This window comes from Macadamia integrifolia, chromosome 13 (genome assembly GCF_013358625.1).
Source record: "Macadamia integrifolia cultivar HAES 741 chromosome 13, SCU_Mint_v3, whole genome shotgun sequence".
Lineage (NCBI taxonomy): Eukaryota > Viridiplantae > Streptophyta > Magnoliopsida > Proteales > Proteaceae > Macadamia > Macadamia integrifolia.
In genome coordinates, this window is record NC_056569.1 from 1194495 (window position 1) to 1216686 (window position 22192).

Below are 22192 nucleotides of genomic sequence, written 5' to 3' on the forward strand. Positions count from 1 at the left end.
CTCGTTTATGTGTTAAAATTCTATTTTGATATGAGACTCAAATGTCATAACATGATGATAACCATTAGGGGTGAAAGTTTAGCCTTGACAACCCGAACTAACCTTGGCCCGCCTTGAGCCCGAACAGTGTTTGGGCCAAGTTTTCTTACCCTGAGGGCGGGGTAGGGTTGGATTGGTGAGGCCTCAACCAGCCCAACGAGACCAAACCCACCCCAAAAATTTAACCTTGCATTTTTATAACAGAAATTAGGGCTCCAATAAGTATTTTATTTTTCTATAATTTTTTAATATATGAGACATGAATGGAAAAGACATATCAATCAAGATTAATCCAACCATAATAGAAACCAAGGTCAACCCAACCTAGGCCAATCGGACTCAATCGACCCTAATAGGGTCACTTAGGGCCGAGTTGGGTTGGTATGAACTCGACAGGGTTGGGCATAAACATGAACCCGACAGGGTTGAGTTGGGCTTGAGTTGAATTTTGAGAACCTACGGTTGGATTAGGGTTTTAAAAAATTCAGTCCAACCTGACCTGTTTCACCCTTAGCAACTATGTTGCAACATTTTTATTTTATATTTATTCAATTTGTTTCAAAAAAAAGGGAGATTCTATTTTCTTATTCTCTTAAAATGAAATAAATAAATAAATAAATAAAACGCCAGAAACGTTTTTTCCGATTACAACCAAAAGCTCCGAAAGCCATCCGTTTGAGTTTTCCTCTCCGTGTGGGTTTGCCCTGGAGAACTCTAAGCTCTAACCCGCTTGAAATATGCAAATTCGCGCTCGCCTGGTGACGTCCGTGTCTCTTCCATCTTCTCCTGCGTCTACCACTCTTCAAGAAATCGCTGTCAATCACAAAGTTTCCATCTTTCTCTGTCTATTTCTGCGTAGTTGTGTGCATGTCTGTGTAATTGCATCTATTTCCTTGACTATCATGCATTGTTGAATCAGTAGGTATTTGAGTATTTTCAGTATCTTCTTATTGAAGTATGATTCTTCATTCTTATCTCTATTGTAAACCTACTCTCGCCCACCTTCCAGAATGTACTTCTCTATTGGAATGCGACTGTGAGCAGCATTTAAATGGGTCATCCCATATTACATATGAGAACCTTTCAAGAGAATTTTTTTCGATCTGGAAAACCTTTTTTATGATGCTAGCTAGGTTAGTTAATAACCTTGTGACCAATTATAACACAAGCCTTTTAGTTTCTGGTTTTCATCCACTAACCTTTCTAAACACAACCACACTTTCAGAAGAAGGGGAGAAGATGCAACTGAATTGATGAAATCAGCTGCTTCAAGGCATGAATCTTGGGATTTAGTTATTCTGGATCCCCCAAAACTAGCACCTCGGAGAAAGGTATTTACATATTTCTGCTGTGTTTTTTTTTTTAACTACTAGTTGATGCTTTATCTATGAGATTTCACGTATTTCCAGATTTAGTTGTCTTTGTTGTCTTTTGGCATCTAGAAATATTTGATTTGCAATTTTCTGGCTGATTTGAAAGTTTAGCAAACAAAATATCTTTTTAATGTTAGAAACAAATGTATAATATGGGCTACATATGTTAACATACTAGAACTGAAATGCTGTAGATCAACCTTGGAAGCTATTTATTGTTTAGGAGCATAATGGAAAATTTTAGAGCATATAAGAAAGATCTTATGTTCTTAATGGATTTAGAAAAAGGCTTATGATAGCATTCCTAGAGAGTTAATTTGACAAGTTTTAGAGGAGAACTGTGTTTCTAGTAAATACATGGACATAATTAAAGATATATATATATATATATATATATAGTGATACAGTGGCTAACTTAAGAGCTACGAGGGGATGGGGTAGTGATTTCTCAATAACAGTTGGATCAGACCAAGGTTCAGCTCTAAGCTTGTATTTGTTTGCACTAATCATGGATGAGTTGACTAGAGCCATTCAAGAACAAATCCCTTGGTGTATGCTTTTGGAGATGATATTGTTTTGGTGGATGGAATAAATGCTGGGATAAATTCAAAATTATGGAGATATCAACGTTGGAATCAGAAGGTTTTAGAAACACCTATCAGCCTCATTCCCAGTGTCTACATGATTTTGTCCAAGGTGTTTTATAGGTGTTTTTTGCATGGTAGGAACATTTTGGATGGGCTTTTGATTTCTTGCGTATGTATAGATCAGATGATTAAGGGTGAGAGTCTGGGGATGCTCTGAAAATTAATTTAGAAAAGGGCTACATGATCATTTGAAGGGGTGTATTCTGGATTATATTACAAGGACAGTGGCTTATGACATAAGGAGGAAATGGGTGGTGCTTTGATTTTCGGTGTTTGTGAATGGTCCTAGGGAAGGACTTCTGCTAAACTGGAAGTATCCGGCAAAGGGATCCATTGAGAGATTCTCAGTAGAATGATGTTGTTGGCTGTTGATATGATCTAAATTCAGGGAGTTTGGGTGAGTTAGGCAGTGCTGGCGGTTTCACACCTTTATAGATTTATTAAAATAAAGAGATACTGAATAAATCTTGATTTGACATTGTTTTAGTGGTATGGGAGTATTTTGTTCCTATCAACGCATCCCTCTGGATCATTTCCATACCTTATACTATCATCTTCAACCTGTGAGCCCTAGGCTATCCACATGCATAAAATCAAATATTTTTTGGATAATTAGACATTTTGCAAAGGGGAGAGAGAAGCCCAAAGTGAGTATGTACAACTGGCTAATATATACAAGCTTGCTAAGGCAGAGTACAGCCAAAATATATTAAAGGATCTCTGGTTAGCATGTCTATTTGTGTTCTATCTGAACAGATGTTCGGTGACAGTGGAGTCATACTTATGTGGCCAAAGAATCTGGAATATAGATTTCTTCATTCCCTTATCCACAAAACCCCCCCCCCAAAAAAAAAAAAAAAAAAAAAAAAAAGAAAGTTAAAATAGAAAATGCATTGCATTGGTTGTGGGTGTTGACAAATTGTCTATGTTGGTTCCATGCAGAGTGCTGCTTCAATGGCGAGCAGAAAAGTCACAGTTTTATGTCAAGCTGGAGCAGCTTGTGCTCACCCTATTGACCCATCCCTATCCTGAAGGAGCATACCTTTCCAATGTCTTTCTTAGAGTATTGTAGATGATGTGAGTATACACCTAATGTAGTCGTATGTTCTGCATTAATTATTTTGAAAATCCCCTTTAAAGTGACTGGTATTTACTACTTCGAACTTCAAAGAAAAAAAAGAAGGGTGGGGAGGTGGGGGATCTCTGTTCATTCAACATTTAAAGAATAGCAATGTTGTAGATTTTTTTTTTTTTTTGATATTATATTATACAAGCATATGTATGTATGTCTAGCTCTCAAAAAATTCAAACTGCCAATGACTGGAATGCTTTGCTTCACATGATGCAAGCAACCCAACCAGTACTTTACATAGATAGTCATTAAATACACAATATGGTACATCCAGCCATGTCTAAGAACTGGGAAACCAATCTGATCAAGTTCTTTTAGCGGCCTCCAGGATTGTTCCATGACAAATATGAAGGGTCTCCAAGTCGTCTGAAAACAGGAAAGCAGCATCAGTAATAGATCTTGATGGTAATAAATGGTTAAGGTAATTCTATGCATTGGAAAGGATTTCTACCTTGGCTTAATCAGATATATAACAGTGAAGACCATGGCTAGAAAGAAGCACAACCCTCCAACTGCGAGATATGCAATGCCAAGAAAGTCATTCTTTCCCCCAAGCCAGCTAGCTGTGGAAAGTACAAGTTTCTTCTCTCCATTAAAACTGTATGTGTTGTAGAAGTTCCCCAGTGTTACATTTATAATGTCATTTGCTTGGAGATCCACCTCTATCTTCCCCCATAACTTCCTAAAAGTTGGAAGGGCAGCAGTTCTCATCCAAACAATAAGGTCCTCCTGCTCACTCAACTGTTGCACAAGATTTACCAAATGAGATCAGTTCTTGCTTGATGGATGGTAACCAGTGTAATCATCAACTATTCAGTTGTGCAAAAGCAATGATTCTATTTGGTGTTTTATTAGGACTGGAGCTGGATTACTTACTGGTATGCTGGCATCAAGGGTCCCACCGCCTTTTAGGACTCCATTCTGGAAATTTTTGGGGTACACATTACTACTGAACTTTTTATCCCTATCACTCTTCCAAGAAATGCCCTGTTTGTTCACCTGCAGTTGCTGGTTGTTGAGAGAGAAGCTGTAAGTGTCATTAAACAAACTCCAAGCTATAAGACCACAGGGCACAATGGAAGCTCCATTCGCTATGTCTTCAGGTGCACAGCCGGTTGTAATATTTTCACTGTTAGGATCAGTTAGCTGTGCAGCGCTTACACTCTGAACATACCTGAGTTACAAGGCATCACCATGAGAGCTATTTAGATATAATGTTTTTTTCTCCATGAATTTCTACAAAAGTTTGGGGATGAAATTGGAGTGTCATTATTCCCCCTGCCGCTCTATTGAAAAAAGTCTGCAATGCGTTTGGCACTATACCTAGAGTCTCATCCGACCATTAAAACCAGTGAATTAAGAGATTTTCTCTTTGCCGTGGGTGAAAGGAAGTTTGGTCCTTTTACATATAATTCAACTTTAGACAATAGTCTAAAACAAAGGTCTAACGTACCTTCGATGGTTCTGATAGAAGTTGTCAAGTTCATAATATACATAAATAGGCTGCTTCATTAACTTTGGAACCTGCAAAAAATTGTTGATGCATTACTAATTTTGGTTTAGGAAGTTCTGTCACATAGAAATATAAATTCTCTCCACAGAGAACCAGACTTACTGTTAGTGCTCTATTGCATGTTTTGTTTGAATTGCTCTGTATGAAATTGATCATAGCAGCCTGACTGCCTCTGTAGTTTTGTGGTATGCAAACTGTATCATACTGATCAATAATTTCAACAACCTAATAGAAGGACAATAAATTAGTGATTAAATAAATAAATAATATGACACAGAATATTACAGATCATTCTTAACACATACATCCCCGGAAGCAAAGAGAGCAGCAACTCCAAGGGGAATGAAGATTATGCCGATGATTGTGAATATTATGACCACCTGTGAGAAAAATGGTGATTATTTCTAGATAAGTGTACTTATACTGAATGAAATAGCTAATAATACTAATAAGAATTTTCAATGAAGATGTTACAGAACAGTTGATGCCACTTACCCATTTTGGAGTTAATATTGGCTTGCAAGCTGGAAGCTCTTGTTGAGTAAATTTTGAATCTGAAAAAATCAGTTCATGAGGAATTAATGAACAGCTTCAGAAAAAAAAAATTCCATAAGTTTCTGTGAGGGATCATGAAAATTTAAACTGCCAGTTGGATCAGGTTGGGATCAATAATCAAACACAAACAAGATACTCATCTTAAATTGTTAAAATTGTAGATTAACCGGATTTTCCATTTGTCAAATTTGATGACGTATATCAACTGTATCAACCACTTTATATGGGTTTTCAGTGTTTCACAATATGGTTAATGGGTTTTCATGGGGTCATCAGTTTTGATGTTTTTCCATGGGTTTTATGTTTCAGGATTCATGTATTAAGCATTCTGAGTTAGAGCTGTCATGGTTTTAAGATGTCATATATTCAAATTCCAAGTTTCACTGTTCAAGAGAGAGAGAGAAAGAGATTTTCATCTGGGTTGCCATGAATCGGAGCCATAAACCAAAACAAATAAAGAAGATGGAATTTTGAGGAGATACTCACACTTGGGTCGATTTGTGAGCCTTCTAAAAGGTGGAGCAGGAGAATCAGCTGATCCAGCTTCTCCGGAGGCAGATGTCGCGTTCCTACTCATGGAAGTAAAGAATTAAAGATAATCAATTAGCCAAATTAACCAGAGCAGAGCACAGTAGTTGTAAAGCTTAATTCTTCTTGTGATCGATCCTCAGAGCTCAGAAGTATTCTTCAAATCGAATGAAAGATGAAAACTAACAGAGGAGGTGTCAGTTCTAAAATAGGTTCAGTTTGAAATTAAAAAAAAAATAAAAAAATAAAAAAATTAAGAAACAAAGCTGCAAACAAACCATTATTAAAGAAAGTTAAATTCTCTCTCTTTCTTGGGACGGTCTGCCCGCCACCCCACAGGCGCCACCCGAGAGGGATTTAGAGAGAGAAACACGCCTCCTTGTTGCTGTTGTTGAAGTGGTCAATGGCGCAATTTTTTGGTAATTGCCATTTAGTTTTCAACGGTCAAAGTAGAATCTAAGTCGGGGTTTAATAATCCGGAATCAAGATCTGGATCAGGTGAATCAGGATCGGCCTAGATCATGGGAATCAAGATACAACTCAAGGGATAACTGAGTTGGCAAGAGATCTTCGCCTTAAGAAGCTTGTGGTTCTAAGATCGACTCTTATCTCTTTGAGATTATTCTTCACCGTTTTCGATAAAAGTTGAATGATTCTCTTTCAACTCTGATATGACCTGAAACATGCGATTGCGGGGTTAGTATCATACCTGTAGTTAGCGGACTAATTCCTATCTAGATTAGATCAAAATTGATGAGAATCAATCAGAAATTAAACAGAATCTGCCAAAGCATAATAATTCCTAGTTTTCCGTACAAAATCGGATCAATTGGAACTGAACCAGCTTCAAACTATCCAATCCTATCCGGCACAAACCCGATTAATTGTTTAAAAAAAAAAAAAAAATGGGGGTAAACAATTTAGATTCCTTCTTGTGATGGTTTATTAGCATGGACACGCCACACAGCTTGGGGCCAATAGTGGGACCCGTGGATGATGACACGCAGATTGATTTAAGGGAAGTTGAGAAAAGATGGAGTGGTTGAATGATCACAACCGTTACAGCAGGGTCCCAGCGTTCATATCATGATGTTTTCTTCCTGGACTTGTTCCATGAAACAAACTTTGACAAGTCAACCAACTTCTGAGTTCCAGGATCTAAGGGTATTTTTGTCCGATCAAAATCACAACGTGTGACCTGGTGTGCAGCAGACACGCATGATAAGCCAGAGCTTTCCTTTGGATAATTGAATAACAGATAGTTGACCAGATTACCTAATTGAGTATGATTAGGTCAAGTTTCAGAGTTTGTGGGGCCCATTGACATGCGATATTTCACACGTGATAAGTAGAATTTTGTTGATTATTTACGCAAATATAAGTTTTGATTTTCTAACCCAAAATAACGTGTTGAATGGTGTGGACTATGGACTCCAAGTTTGCAAATGATAGGAATAGAAACTAAGGCTCTGCTTAGATTTTCATTCTTCAAATTCAAGAATTATAGAATAATTCTATGTATTTGGTAAAAGGAGGATTCATCTCTATTTCACTGAAATTGTTTAAATAATAAAATAGAACTAAGTTTTCTTTCATCTATGGAGAATCCTTTGATCAAGGGTTTTGAAAGGCATCCATGGATATCGTGCAACAGTTGGGGGTGAGGGATTTTCATCCATTAGTAAATAGGGTTTCATATATTTTCCTTCATGTGAAAACTTCCCCGAATAAATTATGCCTTCCTTTGAATTGCATGTTGCATGCAATATGATTAAGGTGTGATCCTTAAATACAAAACTTGGCAAAAAGCCATGTGGTAATTGACTAAGCTTAGTTGTACAATGTGAAAGTTCCAACCATTGAATTGATAGGGTTTTTATTGGAACATTCATTTGTCTAATTTAATAGTAATAATTCTGGTGGAAGTTATAGAGTTATAATTCGGCATTAGTTTGGTTTGTTTAGATCATTGGTGCCTTCATATGTTTGAGGAGATCTATTCACTTAACGTTTTATGGAACTATTTATAAGGTAGTTTGCTTACTTAGTGCTTGTGCAGTTGAGTTGTGCTAAGGAAGGGATTCGTTTTACATTTGAGCTCCAACAATTTCTAATGTTTGCTTTTATAGATAATTTTTATAATAGAAAAATCTTTTAATAAATCATAAATTTTTAAATATTATCTCAGCTACATGGCTGTGGTCAAATAGCATCAAAAATTTTACGGGAAAACCTAGATCCTACCATAACATGAAAGCCTTTCATGTTATGCCATTTAAGGAAGGATTCTTCCATGAAAGTTAAGCCAATCAAAATTTCCTTATCATAAATATGTGAATTCAATATATAGCTTTAAGCCATTAAATGTTGTATGGACATATTTGCCATCCCATACATTTCAATTTCAATACCTACTAATATATTCAAGCAATAAAATTTGAATCAGACAATTGTCCACGCTCCAATTCCCTCTCACGATCACAATGAATATTGGTGTAATCAATCACTGGAAAGTAATCAAAAGAATTTGGCATTTAGCCACAATTTTTTATTGACAATTTAACTAGGGACAAATTCCGTGGATAAACAAATTCAGTGAGCAGGTTGTCCATATTGTCATTTACGGAACATTTGGTTACATATGAAATGAATTAAAATTATAATAAAAGCAATTTAAAAAGTTTTGTAATCATAAATTTAAAAATAATTGTGTGACTAAATCAAAATATTTTCACGTCATTGAAAAAAAAAATCAATGATATTTTGGATTAAAAAATTATGTAAATTTTTTCGGATGAATAGAAATTTATGAGATAAAAGGACTATAAAAGGGGCATCCTAAAGGGAAAAAAAAATACATCAAACAAAACAAAGGTTACTTAGTGTAATCCAATCTGAAAGGCCCTAACAAGAAACTATGTGTCTATTCTTAGCACAATCTGATTCGGAGGCACAGAGTTGCCAAGTCAATATGAAGCATTGAAAATTTTAGAATAATTTCCTACACCAGTGGCTGAATGAGGTGACTGCTTCAAGTTAAATGCTTTTGAAATTTGTTAAAAAATAAAAATAAAAAAGTAATTCTAATTGTTTGAAAAACTTATGGTCATTGAGAAAACAAGGGAAAACATTCACATGATAGGACAAATGGATGAGATAACCTATCAAATTATACGATTATTCAAAGAAAGCATCGATATGCTTGACGAGAAATCAACGTCAATCAAATATAGTTTTTTAATTAGATGTATAAATGTATAATTATTGAACGGATCAAACCAATGGCAAGCACCTAACCTAGCTTATATAGAAGCGTTACAATATTTTTAACAGAGGTGGTTTGATAGGATCCATTTTGGCATAATCATCAACCTCCAACTAACTCTCAATTTTTCAAACAAATACACATATGGTTATCCAAAATCAAAAGGGTTTTCAGGTGGTTAAGTATTAGAAAGCTGATTCCAAAGTATATTTTTCTAGAAATTCAAATTTTCAATGTTTTTGACAAGAGGAATCATCTGATGAGACTTATATAAGTTTGTTTAGAACATGTAAGATTCTTTTGATTGTGTCTTGTTTAATCATATGAAAACGATTTACCATTATGTCATTTTCAAGAATTACCATTGTTTCGCATGTTTTTTTTAGTGCACATAAGAAAAAACAGGTTTTACCTTCATTAAAATAAGAATGCATAAAATTAAAGGGGGCAGAAAAAAAAAATTCTTAATAATAAGACCAGACACAACCTTCTAAATTTTCATTCTATTGAAAAGTAATTAGAAAATCACAGTTAATAAAATAAACTTGATGCGAGTTTGTTTGTATCATGCTTTCTCCCTTTGGTTTCTATAACGCTTTTCAAAGTTTGGATGACCTAGTCTTACGTGTTTGGTTTACGTCTAGTTAGGTGATGACATTTGTTTATTTTGCTTCCATAAATGCTTCTCTCTGTACTCTCTGTATACTTAATTGAAGAAAATGGAACATATATAACCATCAAATCATAGGTAAAGCGTACACATATAGGTAGATGATCTAGGTTCCACTTTTAGTGGTTTGTGTAGTCTGTTTTTTATATATTAAATAAAGAGGCATAGTTTGGCTCATGAGAATCCAAATCACATGATAATTGCTTTAGTATTACATTGATTCAAGTAATTAGATTGTGGGAACTTCAAGCTTTTAACATCAATTTCAACAACGGATGAAGCATGAGATTCAGAAACTGTAGGGTCAAAACTCTCAGATTTGGATCCTCCATGGCACAACATGGTGTCCGGTGTGCATCCAACGCCTAAAAACGCGTTGGGCTGCGTGAAACCGCCATGAGCTCTGTGTTAAGGCGTTTAAGGTCATTGGATTTGCCCTAGACACCATGTTACGCCACAAAGAAATTGAATTCAAAACTCTCACCATTGTTATTAATGCAAGAAGTGCTGATCACTAGGTGGAAAACAAGGCATTGGAAGACGGAGATTTATCTTCCAATAGAAGGTTTTAATGAATCAACACATGAAGCATGCTTTGAGTTTATAGAGTAAAAACTATATTTTCACTTGGAGAACTTATCTTTATTTATTTACTTATGGGACAAACATAGGGGTGTAAAATGACAATCATACCCTCTTGAGTTTGCAAGTCCCTGTGCGTGTCTGGGTGCAAGGGACGTTCCTGAACAAAAAACATTTACCCTTTATTAAATACTTCATATGAAATCACTTTCAAGGAAGATATTCCGTGCCAAATACTTTGGTAAATCAAAATCAAATGGTTTTGTTCTCTGTGGCAATTTAGCAAGAACTTCTAAGTGGGGCTTGGTTATTTCCTAGCTTCAATTTTGAAATTATAATCCCATGGCTACTCGGTTAGATGTGTATGCATGCTTGAGCAGTTGAGCCAACCCAATTACGCCACATGTGTCTACATCATCCATTTTAAATCTAATTTTATGAAATATAAAATAAGGCCATGTAGTCCACTTAAAATCAAATGTAAAAGGGGAAGTGTTTTCCGTAGGAGAGTATGACCCCTGCACATGCATGATGGCCAATAGAAGCACTTGCTAAAGCATCTGGTGGGGCATCAATTTACATTTCGTTGAGATGGGATGGTCTTCCTGCGTTTGGGTGGAGGCGCCACCCCCTCTCAAAGGAACCATTTTCCCCTTTTGAAATATAAAATAAGAAGTACTTACACGTTGCTTGCTTATATTAGTCACCAGCGGGTAACAAAACTATATATTCAAGCACCTTAATACTTTCTTTAGAAGTTACTCTTTTCACATTATTCCTAGGGAGATTAATAGCGTAGCTGACTCCTTGGCTAAGAAGGTCTTGTCTTGTGCGTGTAAGACAATTTGGCCTCTCTCCCTTTCTATCAAAAAAAAAAAAAATATATATATATATATATACACAGTTATAATACATAGATATAATATATACTTTTTTTTTTTGTTGAGATAAAATCTATAAAACAATTAAGGGAAGTCATTTTTTATCCGAAAACATGACATACACTAGAGACCTTATTTTATAAGAGGGAGGAGAGAGATAAACACAAGGCAACGACTCAACAATACCGCACAGAAAATATTTCCCTAATAATTAAAGATCTGATTAAATGATTCCAAGAGAGGCAACGAGCACCAAATTGACATTTTGGTTAATTCAACCGGGTCATGGTGCAAATCCGAACCTAAACACCCTATCCCAAAAAAAAAATGTCCGAACCTAAACCATTTAATGGGGAATGAATTGATGGGTTTGGGGACTTTTGGACTCTTTTGAGACTGTAGCCATCACCAACGGCTACTTATAACGTTTTAACGTATACTTTTTATTTGTCTTCCTAATTCCTATTAAGGGAATTCATTCATAAATGCTGGGAGCCAAAACTGTCTGTTTCCTTTAAGCCGTCAAGTATCATAAAGGGCAAGAAATGTCCAAGTATCTGCTTTTAAGGCCTTAAACCCACACACCAAAAAACTCGAACCTCCTTTAAAATCAATTTGACTTCTACGTCAGTTTTTTAAAAAATATAAAATTATTTGAAGATCAAAGTTCATGAAAAAAAAAAAAAAAAAATACCTAATGCATGAAATTCCCGCCATTGGACTCTCCAAAAGTCGAGAGGGTCAGCTTCATCAAGACTACCCAAGAATTAGTAATGCTGAATAGGGATTGCTCCAGATTTCGGATCACTTATGACTAAATCTTGATTAGAATTGGCTACCGATATGAATCTTGACTTCGGATTTTTAATTCTAGGCTCATCCCAAAATATTGAAGGGGGAAAAAAATTGCAACATGTTGGTCACATGTTCAAAACTTGAAAATAACATCTTCTGTGAAGCAAGGGGTAAGACTGCGTACACTTCCCCTCCCAAACCATGCAATAGCAGGAGCCTCGTGCACTGGGTTGCTCTTCCTTCTAAAGAATAGTGTTAGGCCACGTAGTATATGTTTGCACCTCTTTTTTGTCGATCTCTTTCTTGAGGTGTGTGCTTCTATGCCACTATGTTATTTCTCTCCTATTTTTGGAGAGATGGATATAGAGAGGCACATGAAGATAGACAAGGAACTCAATCTCTATATTATAAATGGGAAATAGAAGCCTGAAAGACAACATGGCCCATGTTTTATGACACATAGAGAAGCTAGCATGTACTATGCAGTTGAACAATAACTCAATCTCCATATTAAATATGGAAAAAAGAAACTCGAAAGACAACATGATCGTTGTTCTAAAAACACAAAGAGGATGAAATAACTGCTCCATCCCTTGAAAAGTGTAAATCCATCCCCAATAATCCTTCTTTGAACGTTCTCATTGCCCATATTAGAGGTGTAAGTTTGGCCCTGACGATCCAAATCCACCCTAACCCGCTTTGAGCTTGAACCCTGTTTAACCCGACTATAACCCGACCCAACCTTGTGTAGGGTTGGGCCGGGCCTAAGTTGAGGCATAGAAAACCCAGCCTGACCCTAACCCGCCCTGAGTCTAACCCTGGTTATTATTGTGTTTAACTAATAATGTTTTTTCACCCTAGTATACACTATATGACTATATAATGTATTTTAAACATTGGTTTGGAACATTAGACATTAATTTCTTAAACTTTCAACTTAAGAATAAGTTTTGTTTCTCTCTTACATTGGATTTTGCATTCACTTTTGAGTTTCCTATTGTAGTAAATGGAATTATTGAAATTTAGAATTAAAAATGTTGATTTTTTTTTTTAACATTTTAACATTGCACATATTAACAGGACACAACTCCACCTGCCTAATATTTTGGGTTGGGCTTGACCTATTTGGGGATTTGGCGACAATTCTTAATTTGAATTTCCACTGTGGCTAAGATTTAATTAGGCCCACAATGTTAGAAGTCCCTTTAGACTCTTAGTACATGCAAGCACTTTGATGAATTTAGGGGGTAGTCAATGTTTTTCAGAGTTTAAAGGTAGCAAAGTGATTTCAAGAATTAGAATTAGAATTGAAATCAGAATTGAATCATACTTATTGGAATGTGATTCCACTAAGAAGACCATCTAGGGTGAACTCGATCTAACCTGACCCAACCCTGAGCCTTGTAGGGTTAGGCCCGATCAAGAACCTAATAGGATTGGGTTAGGATTGGGTTGAGTTTGGAGACCTAAGGTTAAGTTAGGGTTTTAAGCAACTTGGCCCAACCCGGCCCTATTTCACCCCTAGCCCATATGATGGTGCAGGGGCCACGCTTCGATTCAAGAACCCTCTTCCACTAATGATTACCAAATGAAGGCTCATGCAGTCCACCATGTGCTAACCTCTCACTCTCGTTCCTCCATAACTAACTTTAAACCTTGTGAGTGGGAAAAAATAATTCAACACCACCCATCTCATGTGAAACCCACATTGATTGAACAAAGATTAATTGAATTATAGTATTAATGGGCCCACTTATTTATTCGAATCTGCCACCGTTGTATTCATAGACGGTCTCTACTCTCACGTGGGATTTGTCTTATGGACGATGGGCTCACTCCACTCCACACCACAAATTAATTAATTAATAACCTAAAATTTAAGTAGATTTACAGATCCAATGCATCGCACTAAAACCAATTTGATGTCCGATACTCCTTAATTAATCTTCATTTTCATCAAACTAGTCCATTATTAGAGGGATAGGGTACATGTTCCCAACTGGTGTATCAGCATGACTTACCATATTAAGCTATGTCCACGTACTTCATCACCTAATCATCTCCCATGGATGGTCCAGATTTAGCCAAGTAAGAAATAGAGTAGCTGATAGAGATAGAGTAGAGTGGGCCCCATCCCTCCTCACCCCCTCCACCAACTTGGATCTCTCTCTCCCTAAAATCTAAGCAAAGAACAACGCTGAGCCACAGGGGTATATCTTAATTACTGATCCTACTATCTCTCATTGTTCAATCAAAATATTCTCTCTCTCTCTAACCTGCAAAACTCTCTCTCACACACATTCCTTCATTCTGTGACTCTCATAGCCTCATGGCGAAGCCTCAGTTTCTTCTGTTTCTGCTACTCTTTTTCTTCCTCATGTACCAGCAGTCCCTCCAACAGCAGCAGCAGCAGCAGCAAATCAATGCCGTCGATCTCGCTGCCCTCCACGACATCAGGAACAGTCTGAGAGATCTCCCGCATTCAGATTTCTTCTCCACCTGGGACTTCGCTGCACCCAATCCTTGCTCCACCTTCACTGGTCTCCTCTGCTCTCCTGACCCCTCCGCCAGCGCCAGCGCCACTCCTCTCCTCCGGGTAACCTCCCTCACTCTCGGCACCGGGCTGGCAGGATCTTCCGGACTGATGGGTTCAATCTCTCCCGCTCTCTCCAACCTCACTGCTCTCACCCAGATCATCCTCTACGCCGGAATTGTCTCCGGTTCAATTCCTCCTCAACTCGGCACCTTAAAGAACCTCCGAGTCATCTCCTTAACCAACAACCGCTTGTCCGGTCCGATTCCGAGCAGTCTCTCAACCCTTCCAAACCTTCACACACTCGATCTTAGTGGTAACCAACTCGGTGGTCCGGTTCCCGCGGGTCTCACTGGGTTACCCTCGCTAAGGGTTCTACTCCTGGAATCCAATCAACTCTCGGGCGAGTTTCCTAACGTGTCGACTCAGCTTCTCCACCTCGATTTGAAAAACAACCGTTTCTCGGGAGTCCTTCCGTCACTGCCGTCGTCCCTCCGTTATCTCTCCATGTCTAAAAACGAGATGTGGGGCCCACTAAACGTCCTAGAACCTCTATCAGAGTTAGTGTACCTCGACCTGAGCATGAACTGGTTCAGTGGGAGTATCCCGGAGACACTGTTTCGTTCAACGCTCTCATCATTACTGCTCCAACGGAACAATTTGTCTGGTGGGGTCCCCAAAACAAAGGCCGTTGATGCAACATCGTACGGTGAGGGATCGACCGTGGACTTGAGCCATAACCTTTTATCAGGAGAGTTGTCACCGGTTTTGGCAGGCGTCGAGATCTTGTTCTTGAATAGCAACCGTTTGATCGGGATCGTACCGGATGAGTACGTGCAGAGTGTCTTGGTGGGTAGCATGAAAACACTATACCTACAACACAATTACCTCTCCGGGTTCCCTTTAGAAAGCGGGTCGCCATTGCCGGACTCAGCTTCGCTTTGCTTGTCTTACAACTGTATGATTCCACCCGTCAGGACGATGACCTGCCCTGCCAATGCCGGTGGGCTGCTTTCGAGACCCGCTTATCAGTGCCGGTTGGTCCACCTTGGCAATGCCGATTAAGGGGTGACTTCATAATTGAGAAGGGCTTCTCAATTCTGGTGGATGGAGACAATAGGATCTTAAAACTTGGGATCGGATCAACTGATTTGAACCGGGTTTTGACCAATACGGTGCTGTTAATCTGTACTGCATTTCTAGGGTTTCGGCCTATTCTGACCAATCCGGATCCTGATTCCAGTTTATAAAACCCTGATGTGGATATATTTAATATTTGTAATTTGTTGTGGGCATTTTTTGGGTAATGTTTGAATCACTATTGACATAAGAAAGAGAAGAGGCAGGTTTCAGTGTATAGATAAACCAAAGAGAGTTGTTTTGGAGGTATTTGTGGTTTTTTGTTCGTCTTCTTCATATGGTAACGTCTTATTATAAAAGTAACTGTGCAGTGGCCAAGGAGAAAAGTTTGAATCTTTTCCTTTCTTGTTTGTTCTTAGGTTTGTCTTGCCATGCGAGTGGTCCAAAGTGGAAAGGTGCTTGTTTGCTTGTATGCGCGTGTGGTGTGCGTATGAGTGCGCATGCCACCTTTTAACACCTTTTTAGTTTGGAAAAGTTTGAGGTTCATTCACTCACCATCTTAGGGTTTAATTATTTCTCCTTGTATGACGCGGTCATATAAGAGAAGTCTCCTTCACTGGGGATATTTAAGGGTGGGTCCAATGTGCTGTTCACATGTGCAAGCTGGGTCAAGCCAGATCAGGCCAGGCTGAAGCGATTTTGGATGTGAGGAAGTAGATTCCAACCAACATTTGGGATACTATCACAAATTTTATGCCTACCAAGAGATTGTAGGTCAAAGAAAGATGACAAAAAGGATTGCAATTTTTATGTAACGAAAAATTTGGCCCCGGTCATCAATTAAAAAAAAAAAAAAAAAAATCTCATTGAATGAATTTCGTCTGATAATGAAGAAATAACCAACAATGAGGTAGCAGATGAGGAGGTCGAGTGAGCTTTAAGAAGGGATACGATCCAAAGAGCCTCTACATGCGGTGTGTCTCTAAAATATATGAAACTGGAGAATCTGAATCTATGCATCTAGTCATCTCCTACATCTAGGTGTCTCTGTAAAAAGATGGATCTGACTCCTCTCCAACGACTACACCCTCCAATGACCCTCCAAGGGCCAGCAGGGCTTGTTCGCACATCAACAACTTGGATGTGTGAACAAGCCCTCCCAATCCTTGGATGAGTCGTTGGAAGGTCGGTGGTGTTAGAAAGGATCTTTTTCTGTAAAGAGACATAGCCCATATGAAAGAGATGTCCTAAACACAAGGAATATACTAAATAAAATTGAGCCTAAAACAGCAAGCCCATGACTAACAAATAAGTCACAAATAGGCCCAAAAGACCTTAGGTTTATTGTCGAAAATATATAATTTAATAGACCCAGATTTAAACCCACTTCCACACACTGATGAGTACGTAGCTCGCTGGGACCCAATTGCAGAAGAGAGCATGGTGGGTTTGCAAGCTTGCATACTTGTCATGATATTTTCCTTCAGTCTGCTTACAAAGCAGCCAACTTGGTGAGCTAGTGCCGACTTCCCAACTCGGACTGAGTTTGGTAATCTGTCACCAAAAGCGTTTACTGCGGATGGTTAAAGCACCAAAGAAATCCTGAAATTGGGTAGGTCCATACCTATCAAGGAGACCATGCTTGAAATCCTCTCAGGTGAGATGGCAAACTTTTCCTTCATTAGTTTAAACCACAGTTCGGCGTCTCCTTCAAGATTGAAAGAAGTTAACGACACCTTCTTGCCATAGGGTGTCGCAAAACTTAAAAAACTGGTCTATCCTACAGATCCAGCTGGTTTGATCCTCTGTTCCATGGCATTGAATTATGGAAAGTCAATCTTCACGAGCTTGGCCAAGTAAGTACTGCTGGAGCTAGGTATCACGATTGATTCAACCACTCTCAAATCTTTGGCCACCATTGTTTTGATTCTAATTATTAGAAGTGTCCCCAAATTCTCGAGTTTAATTACTAACAATGAGGTTGACTTTGGTATTCATTATTGTGACTATTTCTTGCATCTCCTTGAGAATTCTCTCCTACACAGTGGCTAGAGAACTAACCTCAGCATCCAGGTGATCCAACTGCTGCTCCTTCATCCTTGTCACTCTTGCAAGTCCAAGAACGACAAGGAATCAATGCATGTTAATACCAGTGCATCAAGTGCGTCCAATATGTCCTTCGCAGTTTTGAGACCAAGTATGCGAGAAGAGAGAGAGAGATTCATGGAGAGTGGCATTGATGCAAGCACAAACAAAGTGATTGTCTTACGACATGTATGAAACATAGGGTTGGGGAGAAAAGAACTGTAGTGATAGTCGATCCAGTCAAATTGGTGGAGGAGGACACGGTCGTAGGTGGTGCTATTTGGAACAATCAACATGCTCCATTAAAGGAGAGTTGATGAAGATGGATTCGAGTTGTTCCTTCCAAAGTAGGTAGTCGGTGTTGTCAAGTTTGACAGAGACTAGTTTGGAGAGGTTGGTAATGGGAAAAGGAGAAGAAATAGCCATTGGAAAAAGAAAGAAAGAAAGAAAAAATAAATAAAAAAAAGAATTGAAGGCTACTCTAATACCATAAAAGAATTAGGATTGTTGAATGGTTTTGGTGCTTTATCTTGCACTAATTTGGTTTCATATATTTCCCTTTACCAATTCAACATTCATTGGCATCTTATGTAATTAGGTTACTATGAAATAGCCCAGATTAACTTTAGTTAAGTTGAGTCCCTCATGTTAGAATTTTAGGTAAACCTAAATATCATAATTATGGTTTTTGATTTGAACCGGAAGTTGTTAGTCTTATTATTGAGAAGTCAATTAGTGAATTGCTCTAACTGGTATTCTGACGACCCTCCCAGTTGATCCCATCAAATAATACTACTATTGATGCCAATGCTTCATAAAAGGCCACAGTTTGAAGATTTGCATTTAAAAGCAAAGACTTTGATTCATTTCAATCGAAAAATCTGAACAATGCTGAGATCTTTTAATACACCAAAATGTGTTTCTTCCATTGCATTGACAATGACAACAATGATCAGAGTACACTTAACTAAGTTCTGAAAGCTCAGACACAATTTGACTCTTCACCAATATTCTCAAACTAAAAAGAATGACATGAATCAGAAAGCACTTGAAGGGATTACCTCTACTTGCTACGTTTAACAGCTCTTCTTCCTTGGCCCTTCTTGGGAGGACCCTTCCCACGACGTTTTAACATTTCTAGTTTAGATAAGCGCCTGCAATATCCAAAACAGAGTATTCAGAATTGCAGTCTAAAGAATAAAAGGAAAAAAATTTCAAAGAAGAATAAAAACAAACAGTTGGTGGGTAAGAAAGTAGAGTTATCTGAAAAACAAATTTCAAAGAAGAATAAAAACAAACAGTTGGTGGGTGAGAAAGTAAAAAAGCATGTCTGATCAACCATGAAATTAGCACACAGAAGAGGGATTGAATTTGAAGGCAATACGTACTCTTGTTCTTGACGGGCCATTACAAGTGGATCGTCCTTCTTGATATCATGAGGGTACCACTGAGCGACTTTCTCGCCGATGAGCTTCTTACGGAGAATCTTATGAGGTGATCTCTGGCCTGTTGGGTTCAGAACGTGACCGAATATCTTCGCCCTTGCTTCTGTCACTCCTCTTATGGCCGCTGCCGCCAACATGCTCCTCAAGCTACCGCCGCTACTGCTCATTGTGCCAACTTAGTTCAGCTTTTCACGACTCAGTCTAGCGTCTACCCACCTCAGCACAGTTATGGGCAGGACTCTCTCTCCTGTATTTTTTCCCCCTCTGCAGCACCACCGGATTCGGATTCGGATTCGGATTCGGATCCGGGTCTTCCGGAGAGGACCCTAATCCAGATTATTATGGTGTTTGGAACTCGGATAATTGACTCACTTGCTGGACAGCCGATCCGACTGTTTTTATTACCGAGTCAACACCAAAAAAAATTTTCCACTAAAATATATAAGGGTAAAATCGAAATTTTAAATAAATTTGAAAATGATTTACCACTATTATTTCCACAATGTCTAATTTTTATGCTTTTTTTTTTTTTGGATACACGTGTAAGATAATAAGATTTTATCTTCTTTGAAAGAAAGAAACACGTGATAATAAAAAGACAAATCGAAAAGATTACATCATATTAGATCAAACACCAAGAAATACGAAAATAAATAGACAAAAGATCTGCATGACACAGAGATTTAACGAGGTTCACACACCAGTGTGGTGTGTTACGTCCTCGAGTGAAGAAGAAGATGTTTTACTATTCAGAAGAGAGATTACACACAAGTAGCGGTTAGAAAACTCGCCCTGAAACCCTAGCTCGATGAACCCCCCCCCAAAAAAAATACAATGACTTTATAAACCAATTAAAATACAATGACTTTCTTAATAAGACAACAGTACATTATATATATTCCAAGTCGTGGGTTGACCTATCGGGTCCCAGTCGATCCGATCGAACCTCTCTGTTTCCATCGCAGATCTAAAAAAACTTCTCATTCAAGTCACCACCAAAATATGTCGAAGCGGATCAATCTTCAAAACAGATCAAAAATTCAAGACAAACTTAACACATCATTTATATTTCACCAACTTAGTCACAATAAGAATTTCTTTATCATAAAGGTAAAATAAGTTTTCAGTCACATGTTCTTGTAGGTAAAGTGACCATATTAATTGGACTCTTGGGATATTATTACACTCCTACCCCCTATTTTATGAGATCAAACTATTCTCACCTTTTAGCAATGTGTTGCTACGAATACCCATGGTAAGGAATGAAGGAAAAATTGATCCTAACATATATATAGACAAGAGTTTTGTTAAGAGTTTCCTCCTTAACATATAGGTGAAATAAGTTTTCCTTCACCTATTCTTGTGTTTGAACTGCAAAGTGATCATACGGATTGAACTCCTTACACTCTTACCCCTTATCTTACGAGGTCGAAACTACCCTCACCCTTTTTTTAATTTTCCTTTGTTTTTCCTGTAACTGATTAAATGTGTACAACTGAACATTGCTAAACAGAAGGATTAACAATCACAAAGTTGTTCTATAGCTTAGTTAGTACTCCATGTTCAACACCAAAATTAATTTACTTGCCCAAAGTGTACAATAGAAAGCAGACTTTTCTATTTTATTTTCCTCATTATATTTCCAGGCTTTCCTTTTTTTCTTTTTTTCTTTTTTCCACTAAATAATATGAAACTTGTCCACATTTTTGAAAACCCTAAAGCTCAATCCAACTAATTAAATCCATAGTTCTATTGGGCTTACTTTTTTTACTAGACTATTGGGCTTACAATTAGTTAATTGTAGAAACAATTCACATAACCCTCCAACATATAGTTTCACTGGTTGTAAATTGGTTGTAAATGTATGTACCTAGTCAATTTCAGTCCAGATTGAATTAAGTAACACCCACAGCTCAAATCAACATTTTAATGAGCAAATTGAATCTTGCACTCAATATCAGTGAAATATATGGATCCCACAAATCTATAGATAGAGAATTACGACATCGTTATACTAATGCGGCCGTACAATATTCTTATGTTAGGGTTGGAGTTTTAGTCACTTCAACAGAGATGATTCCACTTATTCATTGTTGACTTAAATGTGTATTAATTAGAAGGTGTCTTAGTTATTAAGGATAGATATTGACACTATGATTCGATGCTCAAATATACACAGTGTCCAATCTATGAAAAGAACAAGACAACCATGATATTCGATGCTCTAATTAATCTAATCATTTATGCAATAAATCAAACCTAATTTAAAGAGATTAATAGAGTTATGAACCATATTATGAAGTATGTGTAAGTCTCACTGTGGGCCTTGTACAAGATAGATAATTCCACCGTCCTAGCAATTCTCTTTAAGAACTGGGAAGGAGAAGAAAAGCCCATTAAAGGTTACAGGCCATGTAAGATGGGTCCCCCAAAACCTCACCTAGATGGAATATATTCATCCCCAAGAATTTATTCTCAAAAGCATCCAAGAATGCTTGAAATTCAAGCTAAGATGTCCTTATGACAAAAAACAATTAAATCTTTGTGATTTGTTTGAAATTTAATTAATGAGCTAAAAGTTATAAATCAACTTTAATTAGTTATAGTATGTGGGACAGCTTGAAACACGTGTTTATATGTATTCTAATAAGGAATCCCCACGAATTAAATGGAATTTAGAAGGGTGAATAAAAAGGAAAAATATTAATTAAGATGTATTTTTTAGTATAATATATACAAGGTGATGAGTTTAAAGATCATTAATCCATTAGGCATAACCATGGTCCGAAAAGCAGCATAAATTGTAAACTTGGCATGTAGAAATGGCCATGATTAACCTTTAAAGAGATCCACCTTGGATATGGGTGAGTTTTAAATTAGTATATGATATGTCCAAAGTAGAGATCATAACCGAAATATAAATCAGGTTTAGGGGAACCCATTTAGGTTTTCTAGATGATTATGAGAAGAATCTTTCTTTGATTGTCAAAGAAGAAAGCATTTATTCCTTTCTGGGATAGGGTAATTATATGGTTTGTATTTTTACCTGATGTTATATATGGGATTTGA

General features: G+C 37.5%; 3 protein-coding genes and 1 long non-coding RNA gene across 6 annotated transcripts; 2 read left to right on the forward strand and 2 right to left on the reverse strand.

Moving 5' to 3' along the window:
- Positions 1–670: 670 nt before the first annotated feature.
- Positions 671–3850, forward strand: LOC122058835. 3 transcript variants are annotated; one of them, XR_006133955.1, is made up of 4 exons: positions 671–1172; positions 1265–1370; positions 3002–3136; positions 3520–3850. It is a non-coding gene; the product is annotated as an uncharacterized LOC122058835 (long non-coding RNA). The 3 variants fall into 3 exon arrangements; XR_006133954.1 differs by lacking the exon at positions 3520–3850 and having other exon boundaries at positions 671–957; positions 1049–1172; positions 3002–3198; XR_006133953.1 differs by lacking the exon at positions 3520–3850 and having other exon boundaries at positions 3002–3198.
- LOC122058834 (ALA-interacting subunit 3-like) lies at positions 3277–6054 on the reverse strand. The gene is made up of 8 exons (XM_042621528.1): positions 5746–6054; positions 5200–5258; positions 5010–5084; positions 4807–4929; positions 4645–4715; positions 4068–4365; positions 3643–3932; positions 3277–3557 (listed from the first exon to the last, which is right to left on the reverse strand). Exons 1-8 carry the CDS (start codon positions 5834–5836, stop codon positions 3506–3508), a joined length of 1059 nt encoding a protein of 352 aa, XP_042477462.1. The 5' UTR covers positions 5837–6054; the 3' UTR covers positions 3277–3505.
- An 8138-nt stretch (positions 6055–14192) lies between these two features.
- Positions 14193–15902, forward strand: LOC122059347 (LRR receptor-like serine/threonine-protein kinase ER1). Its single transcript, XM_042622079.1, has one exon. It carries the CDS (start codon positions 14310–14312, stop codon positions 15576–15578), a length of 1269 nt encoding a protein of 422 aa, XP_042478013.1. The 5' UTR covers positions 14193–14309; the 3' UTR covers positions 15579–15902.
- A 2622-nt stretch (positions 15903–18524) lies between these two features.
- On the reverse strand, positions 18525–19365 carry LOC122060081 (28S ribosomal protein S33, mitochondrial-like). Its single transcript, XM_042623250.1, has 2 exons — positions 19067–19365; positions 18525–18832 (listed from the first exon to the last, which is right to left on the reverse strand). Exons 1-2 carry the CDS (start codon positions 19288–19290, stop codon positions 18742–18744), a joined length of 315 nt encoding a protein of 104 aa, XP_042479184.1. The 5' UTR covers positions 19291–19365; the 3' UTR covers positions 18525–18741.
- Positions 19366–22192: the final 2827 nt, after the last annotated feature.

What these genes read in the sequence shown, in the direction of transcription:
- LOC122058834 (XM_042621528.1), bottom strand. Translation starts at nt 5,836, where the DNA reads ATGAGTAGGAACGCGACATCTGCCTCCGGAGAAGCTGGATCAGCTGAT. An exon ending in GCTCACAAATCGACCCAAGT is followed by an intron (nt 5,259 to 5,745) that starts GTGAGTATCTCC and finishes TGATTTTTTCAG; the next exon opens with ATTCAAAATTTACTCAACAA. An exon ending in CATGCAATAGAGCACTAACA is followed by an intron (nt 4,716 to 4,806) that starts GTAAGTCTGGTT and finishes AATTTTTTGCAG; the next exon opens with GTTCCAAAGTTAATGAAGCA.
- LOC122059347 (XM_042622079.1), top strand. Translation starts at nt 14,310, where the DNA reads ATGGCGAAGCCTCAGTTTCTTCTGTTTCTGCTACTCTTTTTCTTCCTC.
- LOC122060081 (XM_042623250.1), bottom strand. Translation starts at nt 19,290, where the DNA reads ATGAGCAGTAGCGGCGGTAGCTTGAGGAGCATGTTGGCGGCAGCGGCC. An exon ending in ATGGCCCGTCAAGAACAAGA is followed by an intron (nt 18,833 to 19,066) that starts GTACGTATTGCC and finishes TGGATATTGCAG; the next exon opens with GCGCTTATCTAAACTAGAAA.